Raw genomic sequence first — 27,753 nt, 5'->3', positions numbered from 1 at the left:
GGGGCGAATCTGTTCTCCAACCTTTTCCAGCTTCTAGAGTCTGCCCGTACCCCTTGGATTGCGGCCCCTTAATCCATCTTCAAAGCCAGCAGCATAGCATCTTCAATCTCTCTCTTTCTGACCACAGGAAAACCTGGCTCAAGTCTCAGCTCTGTCACTTCCCAGCTGTGTGGCCTTGGGCAAGGCACTTAGCCTTTCTGAGCCTCACTTTTCTTAGCTTTATAATGGGCGTACAATAGAAGAGTGGAGGGACTTCTATTTTTATGAATAATGTACACAGAGTGCCCAGCTCAGAACAGGAACTCCTGCTTGACTCCCTTGAACGTTTTATTTTTAATTTTTAATTTATTTTATTTCTCATGTACAGTTGACATTCAGTGAAGATTTTCAATAGACACAACTCCTTAAACTGCGTATGAATGGATGTGCCATATACGGAAACCCGCCATTGCTGCATCTACAAAGCAAGAAACCATTGAAGAGACATCGCCGGAAAGACATATTGCAGAATTCACATCTCTTGGCGGTGAGTTTCCCAAAATGAGCTTCCCCGACTGCTCCTTTATTAAAGCATTTCCATCCACTCTGGTATATTTCTGCAGTATATTTAGCCAAGACCAAGTTATCAGTTTCTAACACCCAGTCGTTTCTACGGGGCAATGTGACACAGTGGGACCCTGGCTCAAGACCTCCCTGCCCTTTACTAGCTGTGTCATTTGGAGCAAGGCATTTCTTCCCTGGACTTCATTTTCCTCACCCATAAAATAAGAGTAGCAATGCCTACTTCATGGGGCAGGTGTAAGGATTAAATGTGACTGTTTACTTATCCATTGTTGATATATATGGGCACCAGGAAAACAAAAAATTGTCAGAATATATGGTTCCTTCCCTTGAAGACCTCATTGTCTAGGGGGGATGATGCCTAACTAACTGAAGGGCTGTCATAGAGGCGGGGACAAAGTCCTACAGGTGCACTGAGAAGGTCTCCCCTGGTTGTACTAGGGTTGGAGGAAGGAGCCCTCACAGAGTAAAGGATAAGTGAGTTTCCAGGAGGCCCATTAAAATGAGACTAATGTGAACTGAGCCACGCTAAGCACTTGATCTGCTTCAGCCTCATAAGGTGGGCAGCGGGGGTGGGAAGACATGTGGAAATGCTTTGAAAATAGCTTAGTAATTATTTCCCTAGACTCAGTTTTATCACCTGTAAAATAGGGACAACAGTAATGACCTCATCGGTTATTGTAAGGATTCCATGTGATAACGGACACAAAGCACTCAGGATAGTGCAGGGCACTAGTCTATCAAGAACTGAAGAAGTCGTAGGTGGTAGTATTAGGCCCACGCAAAGAAATGCAAGTTTCCAGAGTGTCAACTATGTGCCGGATTCTGTGGCTAGGTGCTGTGCATGAATGTTTTAATTTGATGCCCAAAACAACCAAAGAGGAGGGTGTCCTTCCCATGGGACTTGGGACATATCAGTGTGCTCTATGGAGCTCGAGCTCTGGGTAGGAAGCGATGGTGAGGATGCAGCCACAAGTTCCAACGCAGTATCACCGCACATACCGTCTGTGGGTCCATTCTGAGCTGAGTTCCCTATGAGTCCAATGCACCATTCCCTGTCCTGGGAGACGTGCTTCCACAGAAACTGCTGGGTGCCTTCATCACGAGTAAAGACCAAATGGCCTCCTGGCACCTCACACCAGTTCTGGGTGCTGTAGAAGGAGCAGCCAAGAGGCACAACTTTATAGCAAGAGTCTCTGAAAGCCACTTGCTTCTTAGAGCAACAGCTGCCCTCCTCCGGCTTAGCAGCAGTGGTCATAAACCCCAGAGCGAGCCCCGGGAGTGCCAGGCTTGTTGTGCTTGAACCACTGCTGGAGAGTCTGGATGGAGCTGGCTCTCAGTCCTTCACAATGCTCTTACCTTCACAGCCATCTGTCAGCCAGCCTTCCTTCTCTCTTTGCATCTAATAATAGCGACTACCTCTTGTTTAAGAAACAAAGACTCAGGATGAATGTGTCTGCAGTTTTGCTCCCCCCCCCCCCCCGCTCTTTGTTTAATGCCAGTTCCAAATCCAATTAATTTGCAAAATGGTCTTCTAGAGGAAGATAAATCTGCTGTATCACCTGTCTGCTTGTCATTCAGTCAACTGTTAGCTTCTGATAAAAATTCTTCTCTATTGGTTTTATGTCATTACCCTTGAAAGACAAATGCTTCATTAGAAGCTGTCAGCATGTGGGAAGTATGTGATTAAAAAAAATGGCAGAAAAGTTAGAGTTAATGGGATTGCAAAAAAAAACCAAGTCGCACTCATATCCAATCTTATTGTCTAGAATGGCCACTGTGCCCAAATGATAATCATATTCTTCCCAGTGTGGCTTAAGTCCTAATGGAGATTTTTCTCCACCCTCTCTGATTCATCACATCATTAGTCATGTTAAAGAGTAAAAATTTCCTTCCTATAAAATTTATTTGATGTCATCATGAAAATAAGCTTTTAAAACTTCAAACCTTCCCCTCCTCATCCAATGTCTAAACCCTCCAGGTGGGTGTCCGTGGCCTACGGCTCAAGTTCAAGCTTCGTAGCTTTGTATACAAAGCTCTGTATGAACTGACCCCTGACAATTATTTCCAAACAGTCCTCCCCCCACCCCAAAATGTGGAGAACCAGGCTCTCTTACTCATTGCCAATGGAACAGTAAATTGGTACAACCTCTGTGGTAGGCAGTGTGACAAAATCTATCAAAATTTTAAAAACACAAGCTCTGTGATGTAGCAATTCCACTTCTAGGAATTTCACCTACAGATAAATTTGTATACGTATGTGAAATGCCGTATGTTATTCATTGTAGAACTTTATAAGAAGGAAAAATTGGAAACAACCTAAATGTCCATTGACAGGAAACCAGTTAACAAAATGTGGTACATCCTACATACCCACTGAAAAATGAACAAAATCTTAGTCTACAAATTTGGAAGGATCGCTACGATTTTTGCTAATATTAAAAGCAAAGTATGAGACCTTGTTGATGGCCTAATGCCATTTACATAAAAACATATATGAATATTTATCTGTATGTATATAATATATATCTCGTAAAGGACATGCAAGAGACTGGCCATAGTTGTTGCCTGGGTGGTAGGGGCCTAGGTGAGTGGGAGACAGAAGAGGGAGCAGACTTGTTTCACTGGCCACCTTTTTTAGCTTTCCTGTTTTGTGCCATGCAAATATATTACCTGTTCAAAAAAGATAAATTATTCAAAGAAAAAAAATCTCATGGGCCTCTCATCTCCCCCACAAGCTCAACGTCACAGCTCTCCCTATCATAATTAATTGCTCCTGACCTTTCTGTCCCACCTCTGTGTGGTCCCCTCAACCAGGAACCCCTTTCTCCGTAGTCCTTCCCTGATCACCTTCAAGATTCAGCTCAAATTTCACTAACTTTGTAGAACTTGCCTTATGTAATACGCTTCTCTCCTCTGCATTTTGTTTTTCTTTTTTAATACCAGCTTTACTAAGATATAATCCACATGCCATACAATTCACCCATTTAAAGTGTTCAAGCCAAGGGTTTTCAGTTGATTCACAAGGTTGTATAAGCATCACAACGATGACTTTTAGAACATTTTCATCACACCAAAGGGAAATTCATTAGCAGTCACACCCCTTTTCCTCCTCCCCCCAGCTCCTGACAACCACTAATTTACTTTCTGTCTCTGTATTTGCCTGTTCCAGACATTTTATGTAAATGCAATCATACATATGGTGAGGACTTTTTTGTGACTGGCTTCTTTCACTTTAGTACAGTGTTTTCAAGGTTCATCCATGTTGTAGCATGTATCAGTGATTCATGCCTTTTTGTTTTGTTTTGCTTTGTTTTGACACTCAATAAAAGTTTGTAGAGTAATAGTTGAATGAAGGGTTTTCCAGAACTAATAAATCCCCGCCTTTGTTTGCCTTCCTGAATAATGTGTGTTGTTCATGTAACTTGCAAAATGAATTAAATTTGCCAAAATTACTATGTTACTTTAGTGGTGGGAAAAATTGTTTTAACTACTAGTACCAGAGTTCTTCTTGGAAATCTTTTCTTTAGGAAAATACCTACATAGACCATTTGGGCTGGGATAGGGCATGGTTTACACCAGGGGTGTCCAAACTTTTTTCAACGTTTTTCACCAAGGGCCATATTCGGTAAAATACACAAACATCTGGGCCACTCACTCGAGGTGAAGTACGTATTGCCTCACCTGGTTTATTTAAGTAAACTAAATACATTTTTGGAATTTGCTGCAGGCCAGTAAAAAATGGATCGCAGGCTGCAGTTGGCCCGCGGGCGCAGTTTGGACACCCCTGGTTTACACCATTGCAACAAAAACAGCACTGGTGGAAATGGTCTGCATAAGAAGTTAGTAATACGAGGTTGGAGAAGGGAGCCATGAAATGTGGTGGGACCCTGGAACCTACAAAAAAGGTGTCAGGTAAACAGTTTTTCATGGCAGGATGGCCACAGAGTTTAGAGAACACGGTTGTCTAATATTTGATTTTAAGTTGTCACCTTGCTCTGATATGTCTTTTTTTCTCTGTTTTTGCTCCCCACCCCTTTGTCCCCCAAGCCCCTGGCAATCACTACACTCTATCTCTATGGGTTTACCTATTGCAGACATTTCATATAAATGGAATCATATAATATTTGACCTTCGTGTCTAGCTTCTTTCACTCAGCAGAATATTGTCACGCTTCATCCAGTTTGGAGCATACATCAGTACTCCATTCCTTTTCACGGCTGGGTAATATCCCAGTGTGTGGCTAGAGCACGTTTTGTTCATCCATGCATCCATTGATGGACTCTGAGCTGTTTTATTCTGTGAGTTTCTTGCAGGGAAAGAATAACGTCTCTTAAAATCTCTGTCTATCCCATCACTGGCACATAGTGGGACTCGATGCACGTTTGCCAGCCTGGCCCCATCGCCTAGGTCCCTGGGGCTGACGCTTGCACCCCTTCCCTTTCCAGAAGCCCTTCCAAGTCCTCTGGAGTAGCCCTACCAGACAGAGCCCAAGGCATGTCATGGCTGATTCACAGGCTGGGCACAACTGGTCTCTTATCTCTGGGAGCCAAGCCTTTAATGACTTCCATTAGAAAACTATGTAGAAGGCCTCACGCAGAGATAATGTATCTCTTTAGGTAAAGGCTTAATTTATGTCGCTCATGGAACATGCTTGGAGACATTTGATAAGGAACCCAATTGGCAGGCTAAATTCCATTTTCACATTCTTTGCATTCTGATAAATTGCATGCTCCTGGGCCTGGAACCCAGCCTGATGATGTGAGCTCCCGGTGTGCCTTAACCTCTGTGTACAGGAAAAAAGGAAGCAGGACATGGCTGGACACGTGTGAATGTTTCCAGCGATCACATGCAGCTGTCTGAGCTGCCTAATCCTGATTTTCAAGGTCAGCAAATGAAAACAGAAAGAGAGGGAGTCTGGTTTAAACAGAAGCATGAAAAGAACCATAAAGATGGCCATGCCCTGTGGCTCAGACATCCCAGTCCTGGGAACAGACCCATTTTAGTTTGGGTTTCCCCAGAAGCCAGCTGAGACAAGAATTCAAGTGCCAGCAGTTCATTTGGGAGAGGATGCCCGGAGTACACGGTGGGGGGGGGGGGGGGGGGGGAATACATTGCTCTATGTGAATTGGTGTTTTTAATTGGTCTAGTGAATCTTTGCCCTCCATTTGATCGAAAGGCAACAAAGCAAAAGAATTCTCATGGTCCCACTACCCTAATACATTTTCATTTCTCTGTGCTTCCTTTGAATGCTTCTTGCCTTGAAGCTAGGTGTTTGCCCAGGCATAACCGTAGTGTGAGTATAATTAGTCAATATTGCACCCTGCATGTCCCACTTAGCGTCTGATGGTAAGTCTTTTCCATGTTGCTCAAGGCCTTTGACATTGGCCTGGTGGTGGCTGTGCCTCCTTTCTCTGAATGGACATTACTAAACCATTCCCACGTTGCTAGATATTTTGTGTGGTTTTCGTCATCTGTTTGTCACGTGTTCAGTTTTGCTATTCTAGTCAACGCTGCTGTGAACATCTTACACTTACCCTTTAGCCTGGGCTGAGGTAGCTCCTGAGGGTTGTAGCAGAAACTGTCAATGTCCCACCTTAACCCTTCACGCTTACCACGTAAGGCTTCTAAATGGAAGTGCCTGCAGCTTTTTGTCTCCCTTTGCATATAAGGGATGGGATGGAAGTGCCTGGAAGTTAGGCCTCTTGGGAGACACTCTCATCTTTGATTGACCAGAGTTGGTGGACCAATCCTCCAGCTTCCTCCAAATAACTCTGAGGTGTGTTCATAACATCTCCAGAGTCCCTCAGCCAGAATGCACTTCAGTTGCCCGTGATGGCAATGGCCTTGATAATGCACCTAATGTCTTCTCTCCCTGTTTCACTTTCCCATTCTGCGACTGGCCCTTTCTGGGTTCACCTTCCCAATAAACCATTTACACTTGAATCCTTGTCTTGGGGTCTGCTTCTGAGAGAGCCCAGGTTTAGACAGGCCTGCTCCCAGGACTGCGATGCTGGCCCACAGGGCGTGAACATCTGTATGATTCTTGGCTATGGACTCAGTGCCTATTTAAACCAAATTAATTATCTTTCTGTTGTTCCTGCTGTTGTTCCCCCGTGAAGACTCAGACTGCCGGATCAAATCCTGGGAAACATGCTCCACAGCTGAGCTGTGTCCTTTCCTGATGGTTGGAATTCTATACTTGGGGACCATCTCTGAGCAACTGATAATGACCTTAGTCATTGGGATGGTGAGTGGTGGTCTCTCAGTATTTTAGACATGTGTGTAGGTGAGCCCTCCATGTTTGTTCACATATGCTAAGTTGTTTGCTTCTATATGGTGGCTGGTAACCTGGATCTTGAAGGACTAGCCAGGAAGAAAGGGGTGGCAGTAGGGAATTGCTGGAAGGGTGTCTCAAGGAGAGGCCCCAGAATGTCAGATCCTTACTTCTTGTCAGTACCCCAGAACCAACATAAACTACAATACCCTACATTATCCTCCATGGGCGGTCTGCCCTGGCTGACCTCCATATTTTTACACATGCTGTTTCTCTATTGAGAATGCCTTCTCTCATATGCTTGCTTGCACACTTATACCCTTTTACCCTTTTTCCAATATAGCTCAACTATAAACCTCTTCTCGCAAGTTTCTCAGGCTCTACAGGTGCCAATAACCACATCTTCCATGTCCTCAGAGCAGTTTAACCTACTTTCATCTTAGCACTGTTTAGAAGTTTTCAGCCTTAAAAAAGAGAGCAGAAAGAGTGAGGAAGAAACTACAGGAACTTGGCTGTAAAAATAAATCCCCTTATAGCTTTTTAAATTTCTGCTTTTAAATTGTTTTGCTTACTGACTATGTGGATTCCACTGTATCCTCCAAAAAGATTTTGAAGTCCTAACTCTTGGTACCTGTGAATGTGACCTTATTTGGAAATAGGACCTTTGCAGATGTGATTAACTTAAGAAGAGGCCATGCTGGATTTGGGTGGGCCCTAATCCAATGACTGTTTCTCCTTATAAGAAGAGAGAAATCAGTACATAGAGACACACAAACACAGAGGGAAGGCAGCCATATGATGACAAGCAGAGATTGAAGTCACACAGCTGCAAGTCAAGAAACATCAAGGATTTCTAAGCAACCACCGGAAGTTAAAAGAGATAAGGAGAGATTCTTCCCTAGAGACTTCAGAAGGATCATGTTTCTGCCAACACCTTGATTTCGTACTTCTGGCCTCAACTGTGAGAGAATACATTTCTGCTCTTTCAGCCACTGAGTTTGTGGTACTTTGTTATGGCAGCCCTAGCAAACTAATATAATGACGATGTAGCACAATGAGGCCATGTACCATTCATCCATTTGATAAATATTTGTTGTGCACCTACTATGTGCCAGGCACTATGCTAAACTCTATATTTTAAATAGGAGAGTGACATGTTCGGGAATTTCAGCCAGGTCACCTGGTGGCAGAGGAAAGGTAGATTGGAGGGGGTGAGAGTAGAAGCAGGGAGACCCAGGAGAAGGCTGCTCCCAAGAGGTCAACTATAGTGAAGATAATGGCTGGGGGGCTGGAAGAGAGAGGAACAATCTGAAAAAGTATTTAGGAGGTAGAAATGTCAGGACTACAGTCCAGGCTGTGACCTAGTAGTTCTTATTGGGCCCTGAGTACATGGTGGAAAACTGAAGTATTCTATCTCATTCATCAGAAGACTTCCTTTTCTACCAGTAATGCTCGTAGTATTTCAGTCTCATCAACTCTGCCTCCCAAGTGTGGCACATAGTTATTATTATTGGTATTATTAATACTACTACTATTTTTTTTAAAGGATTTGCTTTTCAACTTTTATTTATTTAAGTGTGTTTTTCGAGGACCCATCAGCTCCAAGTCAAGTAGTTGTTTCAATCTAGTTGTGGAGGGCGCAGCTCACAGTGGCCCATGTGGGGATGGAACTGGCAACCTTGTTGTTAAGAGCACTGCGCTCTAACCCACTGAGCCAACCGGCCACCCCACTGTTATTATTTATTTGCATTCCTTAGGAGTTGTGATTTCCTACTCATATTTTTCTGTCTCTAATACCCAATATGACACTAGTCTCTGCAGTCTAGTAGGACTTTGTGGAATTAATGAATGCTCTTAAATATGAATTGCCTAATGTGTGGTCTTTCCTTTAGTGATGAAGTGTTCACTCCAGGAGCCCTAGGGCTGCTTTCCCAGCACTCCCTACATCCTGCTTCCTGAACAGGCCTGTGGACAGTGTGGGTTTTCACCCCCAACGCTTCTTCCTCGGGGAGGCAGCTGCCACCTTTGCTGGGACTTTGCCTGTCCCCTTGAACCCTGCTATCTGGGATTTCCACATTATCTGCTCAGCTTATCACCTGATTAATTAAAGGTACCATTTAGAAGCTAACTTAATTGGAAAACTGTCAAGTAATTTAGATATGATAACATTATCTCCAAAAGGGAAATATTAACTCATTTTAGGCAATCATTTTGCAATAGGAGATACGGAATTGCAAAATAAGGCTATTGGGTTTCTTTTTAGCACACACACAAAATTTGTTTTTACTTCTTCACCTCATGGCTGTTTTATGGACACAGCATATTCCGTGCAATAGTAGCCTCAGGGAAAGGTAGCCTCCTTTTCCCAAATCCTTCCCCAAAATTACGAAGTAGGAGGATCCCACAGTTCGTATCCCCCATCCCTGCCCCGTGTTGTGTGATCTCTGGCCCTGTGGCACAAACTTACCGAGCTCCATTTGCTTTCTCAATAAAAAGAGGATAATAAAATGCCTGCAAGGTCTGTGCCAGGATTAGAAGATATGGTGTGTGCAAATCCAGAGCAGGGTCACCCATTTGTGACCCTTTCCTCTCCCTCCCAAAGGGAGGAAATGAAGCCTCCCTGCCTCTGAAGGGCAGACAAAAATTCTGTGTAAGACAAGGTACTTTCTTTCACGTTCCCATTGCCCTGTTCTTTTAGGCACTAGCCAGTTTTCTTTTTTTATTTATTTTAAGTTTATTGGGGTGACATTGCTTAATAAAATTATATAGGTTTCAAGTATGCAATTCTATAATACATCATCTGTGTATTGCATCGTGTGTTTACCAAGCAAAGTCAATTCTCCTTCCATCACCATATATTTGACCCCCTTTACCCTTTTCTACCACCCCTCTCCCCCTTACTCTCTGGTAACCACTAAACTGTTGTCTGTGCATATGAGTTTTATTTGTTTGTCTTGTTTGTTTGTTGCTTTCAGTTTTATATCCCACATATGAGTGAACTCATGTGGTTCTTGACTTTTTCTGCTTAGCATGATAATCTCAAGATCCATCCATGTTGTCGCAAATGGCAGTATTTCATCTTTTCTTATGGGCAAGTAATATTCCATTGTATATATGTACCACATCTTCTTTATCCAATCATCTATTGAAGGATACTTTGGTTGTATCCATGTCTTGCCAATCATGAATAATGCTGCAATGAACATATAGCTTTACAGATAAATGTTTTCAGATTTTTTGGGTCGATACCCAGAAGACGGATTGCCGGGATGTATGGTAATTCTAGTCTTAACTTTTTGAGGAACATCCATACCATTTTCCATAGTGGCTGTACCAATTTACATTCCCAGCAGCAGTGTATGAGAGTTCCTTTTTCTCCACAGCCTCTCCAACACTTGTTATTACTTTTCTTGTTGATAATAGCCCTTCTAACAAGTGTGAGGTGGTATCTCATGTGGTTTTGATTTGCATTTCCCTAATAGCTAGTGAAATTGAACATCTTTTCACGTATCTGTTGGCTGTTATATGTCTTCTTGGCAGAAGTGTCTCTCTCCCCATTTTTAAATTGGGTATTTTGTTGTTGTTGAGTTGTATGAGTTCTTTATATATTTTGGATATTAGCCCCTTATCAGAGGTGTTGTTTGCAAATGACTTCTCCCATTCAGTTTGTTTCCTCTTTGTTTTGTTGATGGTTTATTTTCGTCTGCAGAAGCTTTTTAGTATGATATAGTGCCATTCATTTATTTTTGCTTTTACTTCCCTTTCCTTTGCGGTCAAATTCATAAAATTCTTTCTGAACCCAAGCTTCCTAAGTTTAGTGCCTATGCCTTCTTCCATGCAATTCATTGTTTCAGGTCTTATATTTAGAGCTTTCATCCATTTAGAGTTAATTTTAGTGTATGGTGACAGATAGCAGTTTAGTTTCATTCTTTTGCACATGGCTTTCCAATTTTCCCAGTACCATTTATTAAATAGGTTTTCTATTCTCCATTGTATGTTTTTGGCTCCTTTGTCAAAAATTATTTGCCCATATATGTATAGGTTTATTTCTGGGTTTTCAATTCTGTTTTGTTGGTCTGTGTGTCTGTTTTCCTGCCAATACCATGCTATTTTAATTGTTGTCACTTTGTAGTATAATTTGAAGTCACGGAGGGTGATCTCTCCGGCCTTGTTATTTTTTCTCAGGATTGCTTTGGCTATTTGGGGTCTTTTGTGATTCCATACAAATCTGATGATTTTTTGTTCTGTTTCTTTAAAAAATGCCATTAGGATTTTGATGGGGATTGCATTAAATCTGTAAGTTGCTTTGGGTAATATGGCCATTTTAACTATGTTGATTCTTCCAATCCATGAACATAGAATATTTTTGCATTTCTTTGTGTCTTCTTCAATTTCTTTTAATAATGTCTTATAGTTTTCAGTGTATTCCTAGGTATTTTATTCTTTTTGTGGCAATTGCAAAAGGAATTTTTTTTTTCATTTCTTTTTCTGAAATATAATTGTTAGTATATAGTAGTCACACAATAGATTTTTGTACGTTGATTTTGTATCCTGCGCCTTTACTGTATTTGTTTGTTGTTTCTAATAGTTTTTGGTGGCGTCTATAGGGTTTTCTATATAAAGAACCATGTTGTCTGCAAAAAGTGACAGCTTGACTTCTTCATTCCCAGTTTGGATGCCTTTTATTTCTTTCTCTTGCCTGATTGCTCTGGCGAGGACTTCCAATACTGTGTAGAGTAACAGTGATAAGAGGGGACATTCTTGTCTTGGACCTGATTTTAGAAGAAAAGCTTTCAGTTTTTCACCATTAAGTATGATATTAGCTGAGGGTTTGTTGTATATGGCCTTTATTATATTGAGGTACTTTCCTTGTATACCCATTTTATTAAATGTTTTAATAATAAATAGATTACATTGACCAGTTTTCATCCCATTTTAAGGCAGTGAATGCATTATAGAAATTTAACGGGTTTAAATTTAAAAGTGGAACACCTAGTTTTACTCACATATATACTCTGTTCCTTAATCAGCAACTTCAAAAGGTGGAAAGCATTACTATGTAGTGAGGAAGAACATGCACTGACTAGCTGCTGACCTTGATCAAGTTCCTCCACACCTCTGAGTCTGGTAATGATTCCCTTGCAGAGATGTGGAGGGATTAAATAAAACACTGCTAATAAGACACTTAGCATGGTAGTTGGCATGTGTCAAGCATCCAGTGAATGGCATTTATCTGAGGCTGGAGGATGGGCCAGGAGATAGCTCGTGCTGGTGACGAGTCCCTTGTCCCACTCTTCCCATATTAGTAAAGACCTAGAAAGCAGTGACCAGGCTTCCGTGGGTTCAGAGTAATGCCAGGGAGTCTAGGGGAAAAAGCAGCTGCTGCTGGTTATCTCTGTTAATAAAGAGGGAGGATGGAGGTTTAACAGGAAGGCAGTCATGGAAACCACTCCAAGACCCCTAACTCTTTTGGGAAATGAATGTCCTTTGGGATATGCAGACTTGCCCTCCAAACAAGAAGAACATAATGGGAGCCAAAGAAGTCAGAGAGTGAGTCTCATTAATCACCTCTATAGCCCTAGAACTTGGCATGTAGTCAGTATCAATTCTAAGAAGGCACAGAATTATTTTCCTGTTTTGTTCACTGCTGTACTTCTAGCATGTAGTAGGTACTCAGTAAATATGTGTTGAATGAGTGAATGAATGTGAGAATGCATGAATACTGTACTGCCTGTAGGTTGCCTATTTCAAGCGGTTCACTCCTTTTTCCTTGCTAATGGAATTCTTTTTGTTTTACTGGGGAATATTGGGGAACAGTGTGTTTCTCCAGGGCTCATCAGCTCCAAGTCATTGTCCTTCAGTCTAGTTGCGGACGGCGCAGCTCAGCTCTAAGTCCAGTCACTGTTTTCAATCCTAGTTGCAGGTGGCTCAGCCCACCGTCCCATGTGGGAATTGAACCCGCAACCTTGTTGTTGAGAGCTCGCGCTCTAACCAACTGAGCCATCTGGCCGCCCCCTGCTAATGGAATTCAGATATGTTCAGGTGACATATCTGCCGGGGAGAAGACTCGTGATGGGTTTAAAGAAATCAGGGCACTCCTGTTTCTCCTTGCCAGGAATTGGTCCAGGGGTGATCATGTGACACAGTTCAGCCAATGAGACTAAGAGAAAACCTTCTTGGGATTCTGGGAAAGATTTTCCTCTAACTTAAAAAAGAAGAGAGAGAGAAATATGAAAATGCTTCCTTTGTCCCCACCTTATGTTCCAGCTTTTGCATATTATTATGCCAGTACGATTCCTAGAGTGAAGGCAATCATTCGTAAGACCGAGGATGAGAAACCAACCCTCTGAAGACAAGAGTCTGGTAGATGGAATGGAGCCTGGCGAGATGACTCAGGTGAGCTTCTGAGCTACTCAGGACCCTCAGATGACTTGATATCTGAGATAAATGCACATCTTCAGGGTTGCAGTAGATATTCTGGCACTTTCAGCCGAAGCATCTTCCATTAACTTGTTGAGCCTTCATGATATTGTTATGGGCTGAATTGTGTCCCCCCAACATTCATATGTTAAAGCCCTAACCTCCAGTACCTCAGAATGTGACTGTATTTGGAGATAGCACTTTTACAGAGATGAATCAGTCAAAATGAGGCCTTTAGGGTGGGCCCTAATCCATTCCGACTGGTGTCCTTATAGGAAAAGAAAAATTGGACGTACAAAGATGCACTAGGGATGCACGTCCCCGGAGGGAAGACCCGGTGAGGACACAATGAGATGGCCATCTACGCGCCAAGGAGAAAGGCCTCAAGAAGAAACTAGCTCTGCTGACACCTTGATCTTGGACTTCCCAGCCTCCAGAGCTGTAAGTAAATAAATGTTTGTTGTTTAAGCCACCTGTTCTGTGCTACGTTGCTATGGCAGCCTTTAAAACTAATACAGATATTGATCATTATGATTAATTTATTATCACCATTATCCAAAAATCCTTATCTCACCATATAATTGTCCCCAGGGTACAGTTTGGACCTAAACAAAGAGCTTGCCTTGGTTCCTCAGTAGTATATAATGAGGCAATGATATCAACCCAAGACTGACTCTCTCAGGGTCCTCCACCTGTTACTTCATTCAGTAAAAATCTGGCAGACATCCATTGTGCATGGGAGCTGTGTGGAACTGTCACAGAGTACATACTTTGAAGTCAGGCTGCCTGGCTGGGCTTCCTAATTCGATCTCTCAGTAGCTGCGTATCCTAAGGCAAGTTGGTTATCTTCTCTGAGTTCTCTCATCTCTAGAACGCTGCTAAGAATACCCGTCTTAAAGGATTATATAAGACCAGAGCGAGCTGGTACATGCAGAGTGCTTAGCAAAGCATTTGACTCAGAGAATGTGCTCAGTGGATGGGGGCCGTTGCTTTTCTGAATGTACCAAATGAACAAGAAAGGAGAGCACGGTCATGTTTTCACTTATAATTTTTTTTTTCCAATTTTTATTGGGGAACAGTGTGTTTCTCCAGGGCCCATTAGCTCCAAGTCATTGTCCTTCAATCTAGTTGTGGAGGACGCAGCTCAGCTCCAAGTCCAGTCGCCATTTTCAGTCTTTAGTTGCAGGGGGCACAGCCCACCATCCCATGCAGGAATTGAACCGGCAACCTTGTTGTTGAGAGCTCACGCTCTAACCAACTGAGCCATCAGGCCGCCCCTCCAGAAGCTCAGTGGCAGCTCATTGTCTTCAATCTAGTTGTGGAGGGCGCAGCTCACTGGCCCTTGTGGCAATTGAACCAGCAACCCTGTTGGTCAGAGGTCACGCTCTAACCTACTGAGCCATCCGGCCGCCCCTTCACTGACAATTTCAATACAATCCTCCCAACAAACCCTGCGACATAGGTATTGCCATCCTGTTTTGCAGAGTAAAGTGATGTTCGGAGGGGTCATATGACAAAGGTCACAGAGTTTTTAAATATGTAGGGCTGAGATCCCAACCCAGGTCTTCTGATCACTAAGCCCTGAGCTCTCTTTTTTTTTCCTCGCACCAGAGCTGCTGCTTCTGGTGGTGTGAATTTTTCTTTTCCTGAGCCCTCATTGTATGCCAGACACTGTCATTTAATCCTCGCAAGGACACAGCTTTCACAACCTAGGAATAAATAACCCTGACATAGATACAAATGTTTAGACCAGATAGTAAAATAAACCGGTAAGTTTTTATGGGACTTAATGGAAAATGTAAGTCAAAGGGAAGAGCATTCTGAGAGAATGGGAAAGGAAGGGAGGTAGCAGTGATAACTGTTTGGGACCAGGTGCTTTTGCTAGACCCCTGATCTACAATACCCTTGAGGTTTTGACATCATTATGCCCCCATTTTACAGTTCAGGAAATGAAGGCTCAGAGAGGCTAAGTAACATACCCCAAACACACAGAAAAGGGAGGAATGTGAGTCTTCTTTCCACACAAACATGTAGCATCTTCCCCTGGACCTGGGCTTCTCAACATCTGCAGCACACGTTAGCATCATCTGGAGACATTGTAAGGACGTGGAGGGCTGGGCTCCATCTTCAGAGATTCTGAATCAGTGAGTCTGGAGTGTAGCTCAACCAGGTAGGTGAATGGAATGTACAGTGAGTGTGGAAGCCCAGCCAGACCAGGCTGCTCTCAGACTGAGCTCTGCGGTACTGGGGCCTGGTCTTGTCTGAGACCCAGCTGAGGCACCACCCCCTTTCCTACTCTACCCGGAGAGGAATGGCTGGTTCTTTGTTTAAGCGGCATGAGTAAAATGAGTTCATGAACTCATCACCCAACATTCACAGCAACTTCAACATGGATTTTAGGCAGTGGCATTACACTGAGATGCGCAAATGTAGGGAAACCCTAACATCAAATTCTCCCTCTTGATAGGATAGGAAGTTGAGCTGAAGTTTGGTTTTTACTATTCCTCAAGGTTCGTGAGTAGAGTTTTTGGTTTTTTACATTTGTTGTTTAAATGGGTACATGAAACATTTTATGTTTACTTCTCCAAAAGAGAAATATCATGAATTAAATTGCTCTTTACACATAGATCTTTGGAGGGAAGGAGGCTCAGGGACCTTCATTAAAAACAAAACAAAGAAACCCTTCCCATCTCTGCAAAAGAAGGGCCCATGATGGGCAGTGGGAATTCACATGATTGACAGCTCTTGGCTACTCTAATTCCAGGTGTCACTGGTGGTCCTGACAGTCTCTCTTTGATTATAAACCACCTCCACCTCCTAGGTTTGTTTATTTCAAACAGCATACCAAAGCAGAATGCACCGCTAAATTACCCCGCCAATCTAAACCCAGCAAGAGACTCCTTTGTTGAACCAAAAATGGAACTGGAAAGGGAGAGTTGGGGATACACTAAGATTAAAGATTAACTAGAACACCTGGCTGGGGAATTGACCTTTGACCAAACATAAATAGTGCTGTTGCAGCATCCCCCTCCACCCACCCACTCACGCCCCACATCCCCCACCCCCTCCTGGCATTCAAATTATACCAGGCCCTCAGAGAGGGAAAACGCAAAGGGAGAAACAAGTGGCACCAAAAGGGAAGGAGGTATCTGTAAAGGAAGGAAGCTGCAGGAGAGCCTGAAGGAAAGGAAAAGCAGAGCTAAGGAGCAATTGCCTGAACACAGAGGAGCGTCTGTTCACTGTCAGTATCATCTCTCGCTGCATCCTGCGATGGATGTACTATTTGGCAAAGATAAGAAAGAACAACTAGAGCCTGTGACAGCCAAAGTGACAGGTGAGCATTCTGTATAAATGGTTGGCTTTTATTTTATGTTTAGATGTATGCTTTTCTCTGCTTATAAAAGTAATACTTGTAAATTATTTGTGGAAAATCTGGAAAACAGTACATGGGAGAAAATGACCTGTAATCCAGAAACATTCTCTGGGAAATCGAGGTGCGCTTTTATACGTTATAGCTCAGTTTCCAAGAATAGAGTTGTTCTCACTATTTCCAGGAGAAAACTCCCAGGAATGCTGCACTTGGCATACATACCATGCAATTATTCTGCAAAATGTGGCCCATTCCAACTGGGTGCTGTGTTCGTTCAAATGTGTGCATCCTGAATTAGTTTCAAAGTGGACAAGCAGGATTGAACTCTCCCTGCTGCACATGCCCATGGGAGGGCATGGAGAGCCTGCTGTGATTTCCTCTCAGCTATCACGGGTGATTTGGGCATGGCAGTCCCTGCAGAGCCAGTAAAAGAGACTCACAGGGGCATCCTTCACAGGAACGTTCCTTCAGTGGGCTTTGTGTCTCGTTCATGTGTCTGGCTTTCTCCTCCTCTTCTGTGTTGCCACTTTCCTGGTGCCATCTTATTTAGACTCTACAGGGCAGTGACCAGGTCTGAACTCTCAGGCCCCCAGGGTAGAGCTTGCTCAGGGTTCTGAGAACGAGTGGGTCAGCTCAGGCTCACAGGCAGGTTCATCTTCGGAGAGATGGACTGGATGTTTTTCACAAAGAGGACAACAGTGAGCGTTTATGAGGAAGGAAAGTCACATGGGAGATTTGAACTGAGAAAATGCCTTGGAAATTGCATAGTGCTCAGTAAATGTTCTTTTCCTTATCCCTATGGCATTAACGCTACGCTTCCATTCATGTTTCCCTGCTCTGCCTCACCTGCTCCTCCTGTATCCTGGGTCTCTGTGAATAATCCCCCCCCCCATTTACTTAGTTGCCCCAGGCAAGAGTCTTGGCTGGCGTGTTTTGGAGCGCTCCCCTTGCCGTTCCCTGTGTTTAATCAGACTCCAAGTCCTGTCAGTTCTGTGTCCTCCGTAGTTTTTCCTCCATCCCCGCTGCTGCCACCCTTATCTCTCTCGTCTTCCTCCCTCCCCTTGGTTCCTCCTCCCATCCACACTCCACACTACAGCCAGAGACAACTTTTGAAACTTCTAAGTCTGAGCATATTTCCTGGATATGAGATGTCCAGAAGAGGCAGATCCTTAGAGACAGGGAGTAGATTAGCGGTTGCCAGAGGCTGGGGCTAAGGAATGAGGAGTGACTGCTAACAAAGCTTCTTTTGGGGCTGATGCAAGTGTTCTGGAATTGTATAATGCTGATGGTTGCACAACACTGTGAATATACTAAAAAAAACCCCGATTTGTACACTTTAAAATGGTGTCTTTTTTGTTATGTGAATTTTATAAATTAAAAAAATTGCAGAAAAATTATCTTACTATTCCCTGTTATAACGGTCAAAGGTGTCCCATTCTTCTGACCATCAAATCAAAGCCCTTGGGATGTGGTTTTGTTGACCTTTGTCACTTGGCCCCTGCTTGACTCTCCAGCCTCAATACTTATGATGTCCTCACTCGAAAACTATAGTCCGGTCTTACTAAACAGCTGGCATATCTTGTGGTCTTTGAACTGGTCTTTGAGCTCTTGGTTCGGGTTCCTCCAGAGATAAGAATGCAGATGTAAGTAGTTTGTTTGGGAGTTGATCCCAAGAAACACTGGGAGGGAAGCCAATACAAGGGGCATTGTCAAGATACTGACCACTGAGAGCCATCGGAGCTGAGTCCTGCGGGCATAGTGTAAAATTTGCCTCACGTTCTCCCCAGCACCCTATCTTTAGAGCAGTGCTATCCAACAGAAATATAATGTATGCCACGTGTGCAATTTTAAGTTTTCTAAAAGCCACATTCAAAAAAGCAAAAACAAGGGCCGGCCCGGTGGCTCAGGTGGTAGGAGCTCCGTGCTCCTAACTCCAAAGGCTGCCAGTTTGATTCCCACATGGGCCAGTGGGCTCTCAACCACAAGGTTGCCAGTTCAACTCCTCGAGTCCCGCAAGGGATGGTGGGCTGTGCCCCCTGCAACTAGCAATGGCAACTGGACCTGGACCTGGAGCTGAGCTGCGCCCTCCACAACTAAGACTGAAAGGACAACAACTTGACTTGGAAAAAAGGCCTGGAAGTACACACTGTTCCCCAATAAAGTCCTGTTCCCCTTCCCCAATAGAATCTTAAAAAAAAAAACCCAAAAAACGAAAAGATACAGATGAAAGTAATTTTAATAGTATATTTTATTTAACACACCAAACATGTCTAAAACATCAGTTCAACATGTAATCAGTATTTTTGAAATTGCTCATGAAATAGTTTACTTTTTTTCATACTTATTCTTTGAAATCTGGTGTGTATTTTATACTTACAGTACATCTCAGTTTGGACTAGCAACATTTCAAGTGTTCCATTGCCACATGGGGCTGGTGGCTATCACATTGGACAGCACGGTTTTAGAATGTTTGTTTCTCATGCTTTTGTGAGGCAAATACCTGCTCTCCCTCAAGGCTCATCCAGGTCACCTCCTCCAGGAAGCAGTCCTCACCCTTCTGTTCTCCTCGCCACGTCAGGGTGAGGTTCTGCTCCATGCAGCCCCCTGGCTGAGGCTGTTGCATTGCTTCTACCACAGTGTATTTTGAATGTCTAACCACCCTGTTGGACAGAGATTCCTCTGTCTCTGTCTCTCAATGGATGGTGAGCAACTTGAGGACAGGGAGGATGCCTATTCATCTTGGTACCCTCAGTGCTAGCATATTATACGCGTTCTGCAAATGACTGCTGAGTAAATGAATGGATGTAGTGAGTGGTATTGGAGCTATGTCCTCAATTCCTTTCCATGGCCATTTCTTCTAGCTTTTTGGTTTAGACACGGAAACTGGAAACTAAAATTCTTTCTCCTAACAGGCAAGATTCCAGCATGGCTACAGGGAACCCTGCTTCGCAACGGGCCTGGGAAGCACACGGTGGGGGAGACCAGATACAACCATTGGTTTGATGGGCTAGCCTTGCTCCACAGCTTCACAATTAGAGATGGTAAGAGCACTGTATAAGTTTGCTGTTACTGCTGTAACAAATTACCACAAATTTAGTGGCTTAAAACAGCACAAACTTATTCTTCTACAGTTCTGGAAGTCTAAAATAGGTTTCACTGGGCTAAAATAAGGTGTTGGCCAGGCTGCATTTCTTCTCTAGGTTCTAGGAGAGAGTCCATTTTCTCATCTAGTTTCTAGAAGTTGCCTGCATTCCTTAGTTTGTGACCCCATATCCATCTTCAAAGCCGGCAATCTCTCATACTCTCTGTCTCTGCTTCTATCATCACACCTCTGACTCTAACCTTCTGTCTCCCTCTTGTACGGATCTTTGTGATGACATTGGGCCCCCCCAGATAACCCAGGATAATCTCTCTTTTCAAGATCCTTAATTTAATCACACCTACAAAGTCTCCTCAGCCCTGTCATGTAACATATTCACAGGTTCCAGGGATTAGGACACAGAAATCTTGGGGAGGCGATTATTCAACCAACGATAACGACAAACTTCCCTGGAAAGGTGGCCAAGTTTTTTTTTCAGAGTTCAACTTGCAAAATAATATACATGCTCAATAAGGTGGGCAAGAGCAGATGGAGGATTATTGGCTGTGGAATCAAACATGCATCGAATCACAATAGGGAGAATGCAGAGCTGGAAGGAACAAAGCTGAATGTATTGCACACCAGGCAAAGGGGAGCCATGTCACTCAAGCAACACGTTCAGTGGGCTTTCCCTGAGTGGACACTGAATATAGGGCAGAAAGTAGGAAGTTTCACAAATAAGGCAAAATTCGGAGTTCAGGTGACCGGCTCACAAAGTGACTTGTAAACTTTGTGCTGTTGGCCATTGAGCTGGTTTGTCTCCGCAGCCAAGACGAGATCTTAAAGAGGTTCAGGACAGGTTGTATGAGGCTTTAGTAGGCTCAGGGTCACACGGTGGGCAAATTCATATCCAGGAACTTCAGCTTGGTGAAATTTTTCTTTAACCCCCGTGTTCTAGACAAGGCAAACTGTGGTCCCTTCACCTCTTGTGGTCTTAGTTTCCTCATCAGTAAAAAGAGCTCAGTCATCCTTCCTGGAGAGTTGTCATGAGGATTAGAAGTGTAGATGTCTAGCAAGGACCTGACACCTGGTAGATGCTCAATAGATTAAAAACCACCATCATTGTTCCTGGGTTTGAATCCCTCTCCACCATCCCGGCTAACATGTACCTAAGCTCTGTGATCCTGGCCAAGTTACTGACCTTTCTGTATCTCAATCTCCCCTCTATGAAACAAAGATATCAGTAGCATATCTCATCGAGTTGCTGTTGAATTTAGAGGAATTAATATGTGTAAGGAGCTTTGTATGTCTGGCACATAAAACGTGCCCAATAAGCATTAACTATTATTTTTGCGTAACTATATTTTCTGTCAAGCTGGTCAGCAATTATGTTTTGAATGCAGACTCTATGTTTTCACACATGGTGTCTCCATTCCTGAACTGTTGTTCAAAAATTTCAGGAATGGAGACACCATGTGTGAAAACCATGAGCTCTGAGTTTGCAAAAACTTATAGATTTTACTGACACTCAGCCATAATGTGGGTGGTTCCATATATCCTGACAGTCCTAAGCCTTAACAATTTCCTCCTTTCCTAAACAGAAGTCACTAATGATTCTCAGGGAAATACGCATCATTCTGGATGAGGTACAGGAAAGGTGGCTTCCTTTCCATGAGGCTCTGCTTCCTAGAGCTGCCAGATCCTTGGTGATCCATTTCTGATACTCACATTCATGCTTTGTGGGAGGTGTTCCTGTTTGCTCTTTGCAGATGAAATGGAAACATTGGAGAGGTTGAATAACTTATCCAAGGTCACTGAGTAGGGCTGAAATTTGAACTTGTGTTTACCAGAGTTCAACTTTGCAGCTGTTGTCTCTATCTCACCCCAACACACACACACACACACACACACACACACACACACACACACACACACCCCAACTACCTGAGAAATGGCAGGTTGCATAAGTGATTCCTCACAGCTTCCCAAGCAGTGGCTCTGGCGTCCTTCCATAGAGACCTCCAGAGATAAGTGAACCAACAAGGGACGACAAGGCTGTCTGCAGAAACATGGCCAACATCCACCAAAATCCTTGAATTGGATAAATACGCAAATGACCAATGTTATCCCACGTTGTTTAGACATTCTAAAAGCTTTTAGCAGGTTTTCAAACTAAAAATATATTGTCAAAGGTAAGTAGCTATTTTGTATTCTTTTATGAGATGGTCAGATGGGTTGTGACCACATGAGGAGACACAGAAAGGCTCAGGAAAACAATGGTTATTATACTATAGGTCCTAGGGACTGGCCAGCACTAGGCCACATGGGAAAACACCAGGGGGGTCAGAAGGCAGAAGATGAGGAGCAGGGGAAGCACGTAGGTCACGGCCTTTATTGGGGTTTCCAGGGAACAGCACGACAGGGCAGGGTAAACAATTTAGCATTGGCTTGTGTGAGTAATTTCCGTGAGCTTTGAGCTGTGGTGGTGGTCTCTAGTTGCTGGCACCTCGGCCTGGGCTAGTTAAAGCAGAGGAATATTACCTCCTAGGGTGAAAAGACCAGGTCTGGCTCTGGATTGGTTAGTTTGCATACGAAAGACGTGCTGAGCCCTTTGCTTCTAAGAATTGGCTAGTCCAGGGAGGGACACAATACAGTAGCATGAAAGACTCAGTTCTATTCATAATCTGGAACTGGCTGGAAAGCATAGAGGGTGCACCCAATTACTCACCCTTTCTCGTCCTGCTCTTGAACCTGGGCATGCCCTACTCTGCTTTGCAATGATCAGTTTGGCCTTCTCCAGCATACGCTGGGGGGCCCAGAGTGTGGGTTCCCCGTTCAAATCGTTGTATCTTCATCACCTAGCACGGGGCCTGGCCCAGAGGGGGCACTTTAAAACTCTTTATGGAGCCGAAATGAAGCGAATGAGGTAAAGATTGCTTTGGTAGAAGGACACAATACCTTCCCAACCCATCTCTTCAATACTCACTACAGGAAATGTTTGCTGGCCACTGGCCTAGGTGCTTCGCGCCCATCCACACTTCAGCCCTCGTTATAGCTCCTGAGGTAGGTACCATTGTTACTATCTCCATTTTACAGATAAGTGTCTAAGACCCAGCGAGGACAAGGAACTTTCCCAAATGCACACAGATAAGAGGCGTTGGTGGTCAGATATAAACCCAATGTTCTCTAAATCCAGAGTACTAAGTCCTGACCTTTACGCAAGTGTGTCCCCATTCTCCCATCCTGCCAGCCACCATGTCTCCCCATCTCTCCAGCCTAATCCTCTCGAGGCTGCCAAATTGCCAGTGTTGGTGTGGCACAGCTTGGCCTCGTCTCTCCTCTCCTCTAGAACTCTCAATGGCTCCCCATTGTCTAACAGCAGAAATATAAACTAAAAGTGTTAAGTACTTCTATCACAATTCAAGAGGGTTCTTGGATTTGCAGAGAACACAAAGCCAGTATTTCTCAAAAGATGATTTGTGGACCTTCTGCATTGGAATCCCCTGGGATGCTCATTAAAGCTGCAAATCCTGACACACACACAAACATACATACCCCAAGCCCCCATCCCTCAGGGCTTGAGTGAATCAGAATCCTGAAGATTAGGGACAGAGCATCTTATGTTTCTAACACATTTCCCAGATGACCCTGAGCACACTGCGGTTTGAGAAAAACGCCAGCCTGGCTGCCCAGTCCCACCCAAGACCAAGCCCCTCTGGGTGCTGTGAGGTGGGACTCAGGCTTCTGCAATTTTTTAAAAACACCAGGTGATTCTACAGGACAGCCAGCATGGAGAACCTAAATTACTGCCAAACCAATAAGACTTTGAAACAAGAAGGCAAATAAAAATGGCTGGTGGCCTTCAGTAGAGGCCAGAGAAGTAAATGATTTAAAAAGCTAACAAAGGTTTGAATAAAAGAGGCAGAGTGGGGTAGGGGAAACCAAATGAAGGGTATGAGGGCTGCTCTTTTCTGTAAGTCTAAAACGATTTCAAAGTAAAACGTTTGTATAAAGCAGGCATAGAGATGTGTGAATCCAGGTCTCCCTCAGCCATATACGATAATTTTCTAATAAAAGGCAAGGTTATTGTCCCAGGAGGATTTGAATAGGTGAATTCCAAGAGCCAAAGTCGCCTAGATTTACAGACAAAAGAGCTCTTGAGAATTTAGCCTTTCCGAAGCTGACTTTTTCAATTGTTATAGTTCCAAAGTAGCCTTTTGGAAAGGCCGCTTTAAAAAATATGTGTATATATACTTATACATACATACATACATACATACATACATACATACATATATATATATATATATATATATATATATGTGTGTGTGTGTGTGTGTGTGTGCCTCCCCCTCTCCATAAACCAGACCCAGTTCTAGAAGATTCCAAGGAGGAGTCTGTTTACTTGTATCCCTTTAGAAGGAATGTGGCTAATTGGACTGTCCCATGAGCAGAGTGGTAGGGAACGCGTGGTGGCTCCTTCTTTAATCTCAGCCTCAAAGCTGAGTGTCAGCCTTGAGCCATTCCAGAGACACATTTTCCTGTGATCTCTGAGTGCTCTGTGCTCTGTGGTTGGTTGTTTATAGGAAATGAGTACCTCGCCTGTCGACAACCAGCCTGGGCTGGATGTTTACATTTCAAGTGAACAGAATTCGGCATTTTAAGTAAAGCACCATAGGGCCCAAAGCACTTTAGCCAGTGCCTATGGTGGGTGACCCTCAGAGAGAGTGACCAGAAAAAGACAGGCCAGCTCAAGGGGAAACCAAGGTGGCCCTAAAGCAGGTTCTGTGTAGTATGGGGCTGAAGACCAGTGTGTGTGGCCTCCCAACCCGCAGGTGAGTCTTCCTGCCTCCAGGATTTTGTTGGACAATCTAGAATTTCAGAGCTATCACTTATCAATGTGTGACAATGGCCCAAAGTCCTTATATCATCCCATCTCATTTAAAACTGCCAACACTAGTTGGGGAGGACTGTGTGATCCCCACCTTCCAGTTGAGGAAACTGAGATTCAATGAGATGAAGAGGCACTCAAGGTCACAGGGCTTAGATTGGGACTAACTCAGAGCCAAAGCCCTGACCACTCTACCCACTGCATCTCAATAGCATATGTAGCTTTTATTGAGCACCTACCATGTGCTAAGTGCTTTACAGGCCTTAAATGTCACGGCAACTCTGTAAGAAAGGTATCATGACCTCCACATTACAGCGGAGGGGACTGAGGCTGCCTCTGACACAGGCCAAGTGCATTGACTAGTAGACGGTGGAGCAAGGATTCATATCCGTGTGGAGACTTGAATTTCCTCAGGGGCAGAGCTCTTGCCTGTCCTGCTCACCACTATATCCACACGTTATATCATCTTCCTTCAGTAAAACCCCTGGAATGGCTGAAACTGACATTAAAACCCCATAAAGGTGTCGGCCTGGAATGATTCTGCTTCTTCTCTTTTAGGTGAAGTCCGTTACAGGAGCAGATACTTGAGAAGCGACACCTACAATGCCAATGTCAAAGCAAACAGGATTGTGGTGTCAGAGTTTGGAACAATGGCCTATCCAGACCCCTCCAAAAACGTATTTTCCAGGTAACTGTCCATTTTGAATCTGGTCATGCTTTTCTATCAAAACAAGCTGCGTTTGCTCCTCTGACAGTTGTCTTTCAAGTGGATGAAAACTTCACATGATTGGCCTTTGCCCAAATATGCTGTGCGATTCTTGGTCACTGATAGCGAGAGGCAAAGAGCATCTGAGACTGATCATTAGGTGTTCTCCACATGGCTGGTGGGACAGCAGTTTGGAATTACCTATCAAATTACAAACGCACATTCTCTTCAGTCTAGAGATTGTGTCTAAAATGACAAATGTACAAGATTATTCATCGCTGCATTATTTGTTATATTGAGGAATGGGAAATATCCAAATGTTCATCAACAGAGGAGTGGTTAAATAAATAACAGTATAGCTACACAAGAAAATGCCAGGCGGAAGTGAAAAGAAAAGAGAATGCTTTCTATGTACTGAATGGAAATATTTCCAAGATATATTAAGTGGAGAGGAAAAAGGAAGTTACATAAAGGTATATGATATGCTATATTCTGTGTAAAAAGGCAGAAGGAAATCTGGATTTATTTTTGCTTGTACGTGCATAAAAAAACTCCGGAAGGATCCATAAGGGAGTGGGAAACTGACAAATGGGGAAACCGGATAGGGGAAGATTTTTAGTTGTATACATTTTAAATCACTTGGGTTATGATGCAGATGAATATATTACATATTCAGCAATTAAATTGTTGGCCATGGAACGAGGCCTGCTGTCAGTCTCCTTCTTGATGTTCTTAAGATATGGAAGAGTTATGAAATATGTTACAGCTAGACTGGCCCGGACATAGAAGATTGCTTCTGCTTTTCCAGAACTGCACTGAACTTACATTTGCAGATGGGGGTAGAGTCAGTGAGTAAAATTGGAGGGGGAGAAAATGAATTTAAAACCACAACCTCTGGGGCATGCTTGCTGTTACATTATTTACCAATAGGGGGAGCACTAACCAATACACTGATACAGGATTTTTCTTCCTGCTTTGAGCTTGCCTTCTGATCAAATTAGTTATGAGCTCTTAATTCAAAATTATTTTGCTTTCCGTTGTTTTTTTGTTTTTTGTTTTTTTTAAAAAACTCATTTGAGGTAACCAGTGTGGACTCACATTCCTGCCAAAAGCAGGGATTAGCCGTTTTGTTAGTCTTTGGGAGCCGTTATGGGTACACGGATGATTTCTATTAGAGCTTCTTAAAATACTTCAGAACAACCCAGCGGCTCTTTCTGGCTCTGGTATGGGATACCTTTGGGTTTCTGAGCGCTGAGGAGGGCTCAGTTGGTGGCCATGTTGTCCCAGCCGACTGACTCCTTAGATGATTCTACGCGGTGGTGTCTTTGGGCAGCTTGTTAGCAGAGTCCTCAGGATTCTTTAAGCAACCCACTGGCACCAAGTTCTCTTCCTTCCTAAGTTGAAGTAGAGCATTGAAAGTAGGAAAACGAAACACATCTCAAGCAGGAGCTTCCAGCGTGGTGGACACAGCCCCTGACCCCGCTGATTTGCTTTGCTCTCTAGAGCCTTCTCCTGCCTCTCCCACATTATCCCCGATTTCACAGACAACTGCCTGATTAACATCATGAGGTGTGGAGAAGACTTCTTTGCCACCACAGAGACCAATTACATCCGAAAAATCAACCCACAGACCCTGGAAACTCTGGAAAAGGTATCAGTGAATCTACAACCAACATCAGTTCTTGACTCAAGACGGGGACGCTCTGGGTGAGGCCACGTGGTCTGCAGGAACTCATGGGGGGGGCCCCCTCCTCTAACGCTGCTGGCTCTTAGGTTTCCTCAGCATAGCACTTGTGCTAGATTCTGAGCTCCCTTAGGGCTGGGACTGTATCTTTCCATCTTTCCATCTGTATTCATTCCTAAGACTACTGTAACAAATACTACAAACGAGGTGGGTTAAAACAACAGAAATGTATTCTCCCAGTTCTGGGGCCTGGACGTCTGACATCAATGTATCAGCAGGGCCAGGCTCCGTCTGAAGGCTCTACGGGAGGATCCTTCCTTGCCTCCTCCAGCTTCTGGTGGCTGCCAGCAATTCTTGGTGTTCTTTGGCTGGTAGATGGATGTATCACTCCAATCTCTTCTAAGGATATAAATCATTGGATTAAGGCCCTCCCTCATCCAGCATGACCTCATTTTAAGTTGATTACATCTACAAAGACCCTCTTTCCAAATACATGTACCAGGAGTTAGGACTTCAACGTATTTTTTTGGAAGATACAGTTAAACCAATAGCAGAGTTCATAGTCGTTGGCACTGAATGGGAGCTCAGTGTGAGTCTGAATGAATGAATGAATGAATGAATGAATGAATGAGTGTGCTGAAACACCCAGGACTCCCAGTAGGCCTACCTTGTATTGATCTGAAGAGGGAGGCATTAGGCAGAGACCACAGGTACAAAAATAAATGCATAAGCAGATACCTTCCTGGGCAGAACGAAGTCTACATT

At 43.6% G+C, this 27,753-nt stretch overlaps 2 protein-coding genes across 10 annotated transcripts in view; one reads left to right on the top strand and one right to left on the bottom strand.

Annotated features, from left to right (window-relative positions):
- Positions 1-449, bottom strand: part of LOC109459290 (polycystin-1-like protein 2) — a 45,188-nt gene extending 44,739 nt beyond the window's left edge. The window contains 1 exon segment of the mRNA XM_088800753.1: positions 443-449. Within this exon segment, the coding sequence (XP_088656879.1) occupies positions 443-449 (7 nt within the window).
- Positions 1-27,753, top strand: part of BCO1 (beta-carotene oxygenase 1) — a 62,262-nt gene that overhangs the window by 977 nt on the left and 33,532 nt on the right. For 5 of the 9 annotated variants that reach the window (XR_016022026.1, XR_012490121.2, XR_002135803.3 and 2 more), the window contains exons 1-4: positions 16,334-16,592; positions 19,541-19,669; positions 25,157-25,286; positions 26,808-26,955. Coding sequence is in view for 6 of the 9 variants with exons in the window: in XM_088800216.1 (XP_088656342.1) it covers positions 16,529-16,592; positions 19,541-19,669; positions 25,157-25,286; positions 26,808-26,955 (471 nt within the window). In the remaining 3 variants the exon portion in view is untranslated. Of the gene's footprint in view, positions 1-367; positions 527-6,683; positions 6,812-8,730; positions 8,949-13,105; positions 13,235-13,533; positions 13,700-16,333; positions 16,593-19,540; positions 19,670-25,156; positions 25,287-26,807; positions 26,956-27,753 lie in introns of those variants that run through there. The other 4 variants (XM_088800217.1, XM_088800218.1, XM_074314530.2 and 1 more) reach the window with 4 other exon arrangements.

This window comes from Rhinolophus sinicus, chromosome 8 (genome assembly GCF_057876585.1).
Source record: "Rhinolophus sinicus isolate RSI-liver-muscle chromosome 8, RSI-T2T, whole genome shotgun sequence".
NCBI classification, from domain to species: Eukaryota; Metazoa; Chordata; class Mammalia; order Chiroptera; family Rhinolophidae; genus Rhinolophus; species Rhinolophus sinicus.
This window is presented reverse-complemented; position numbering and strand designations above follow the sequence as displayed.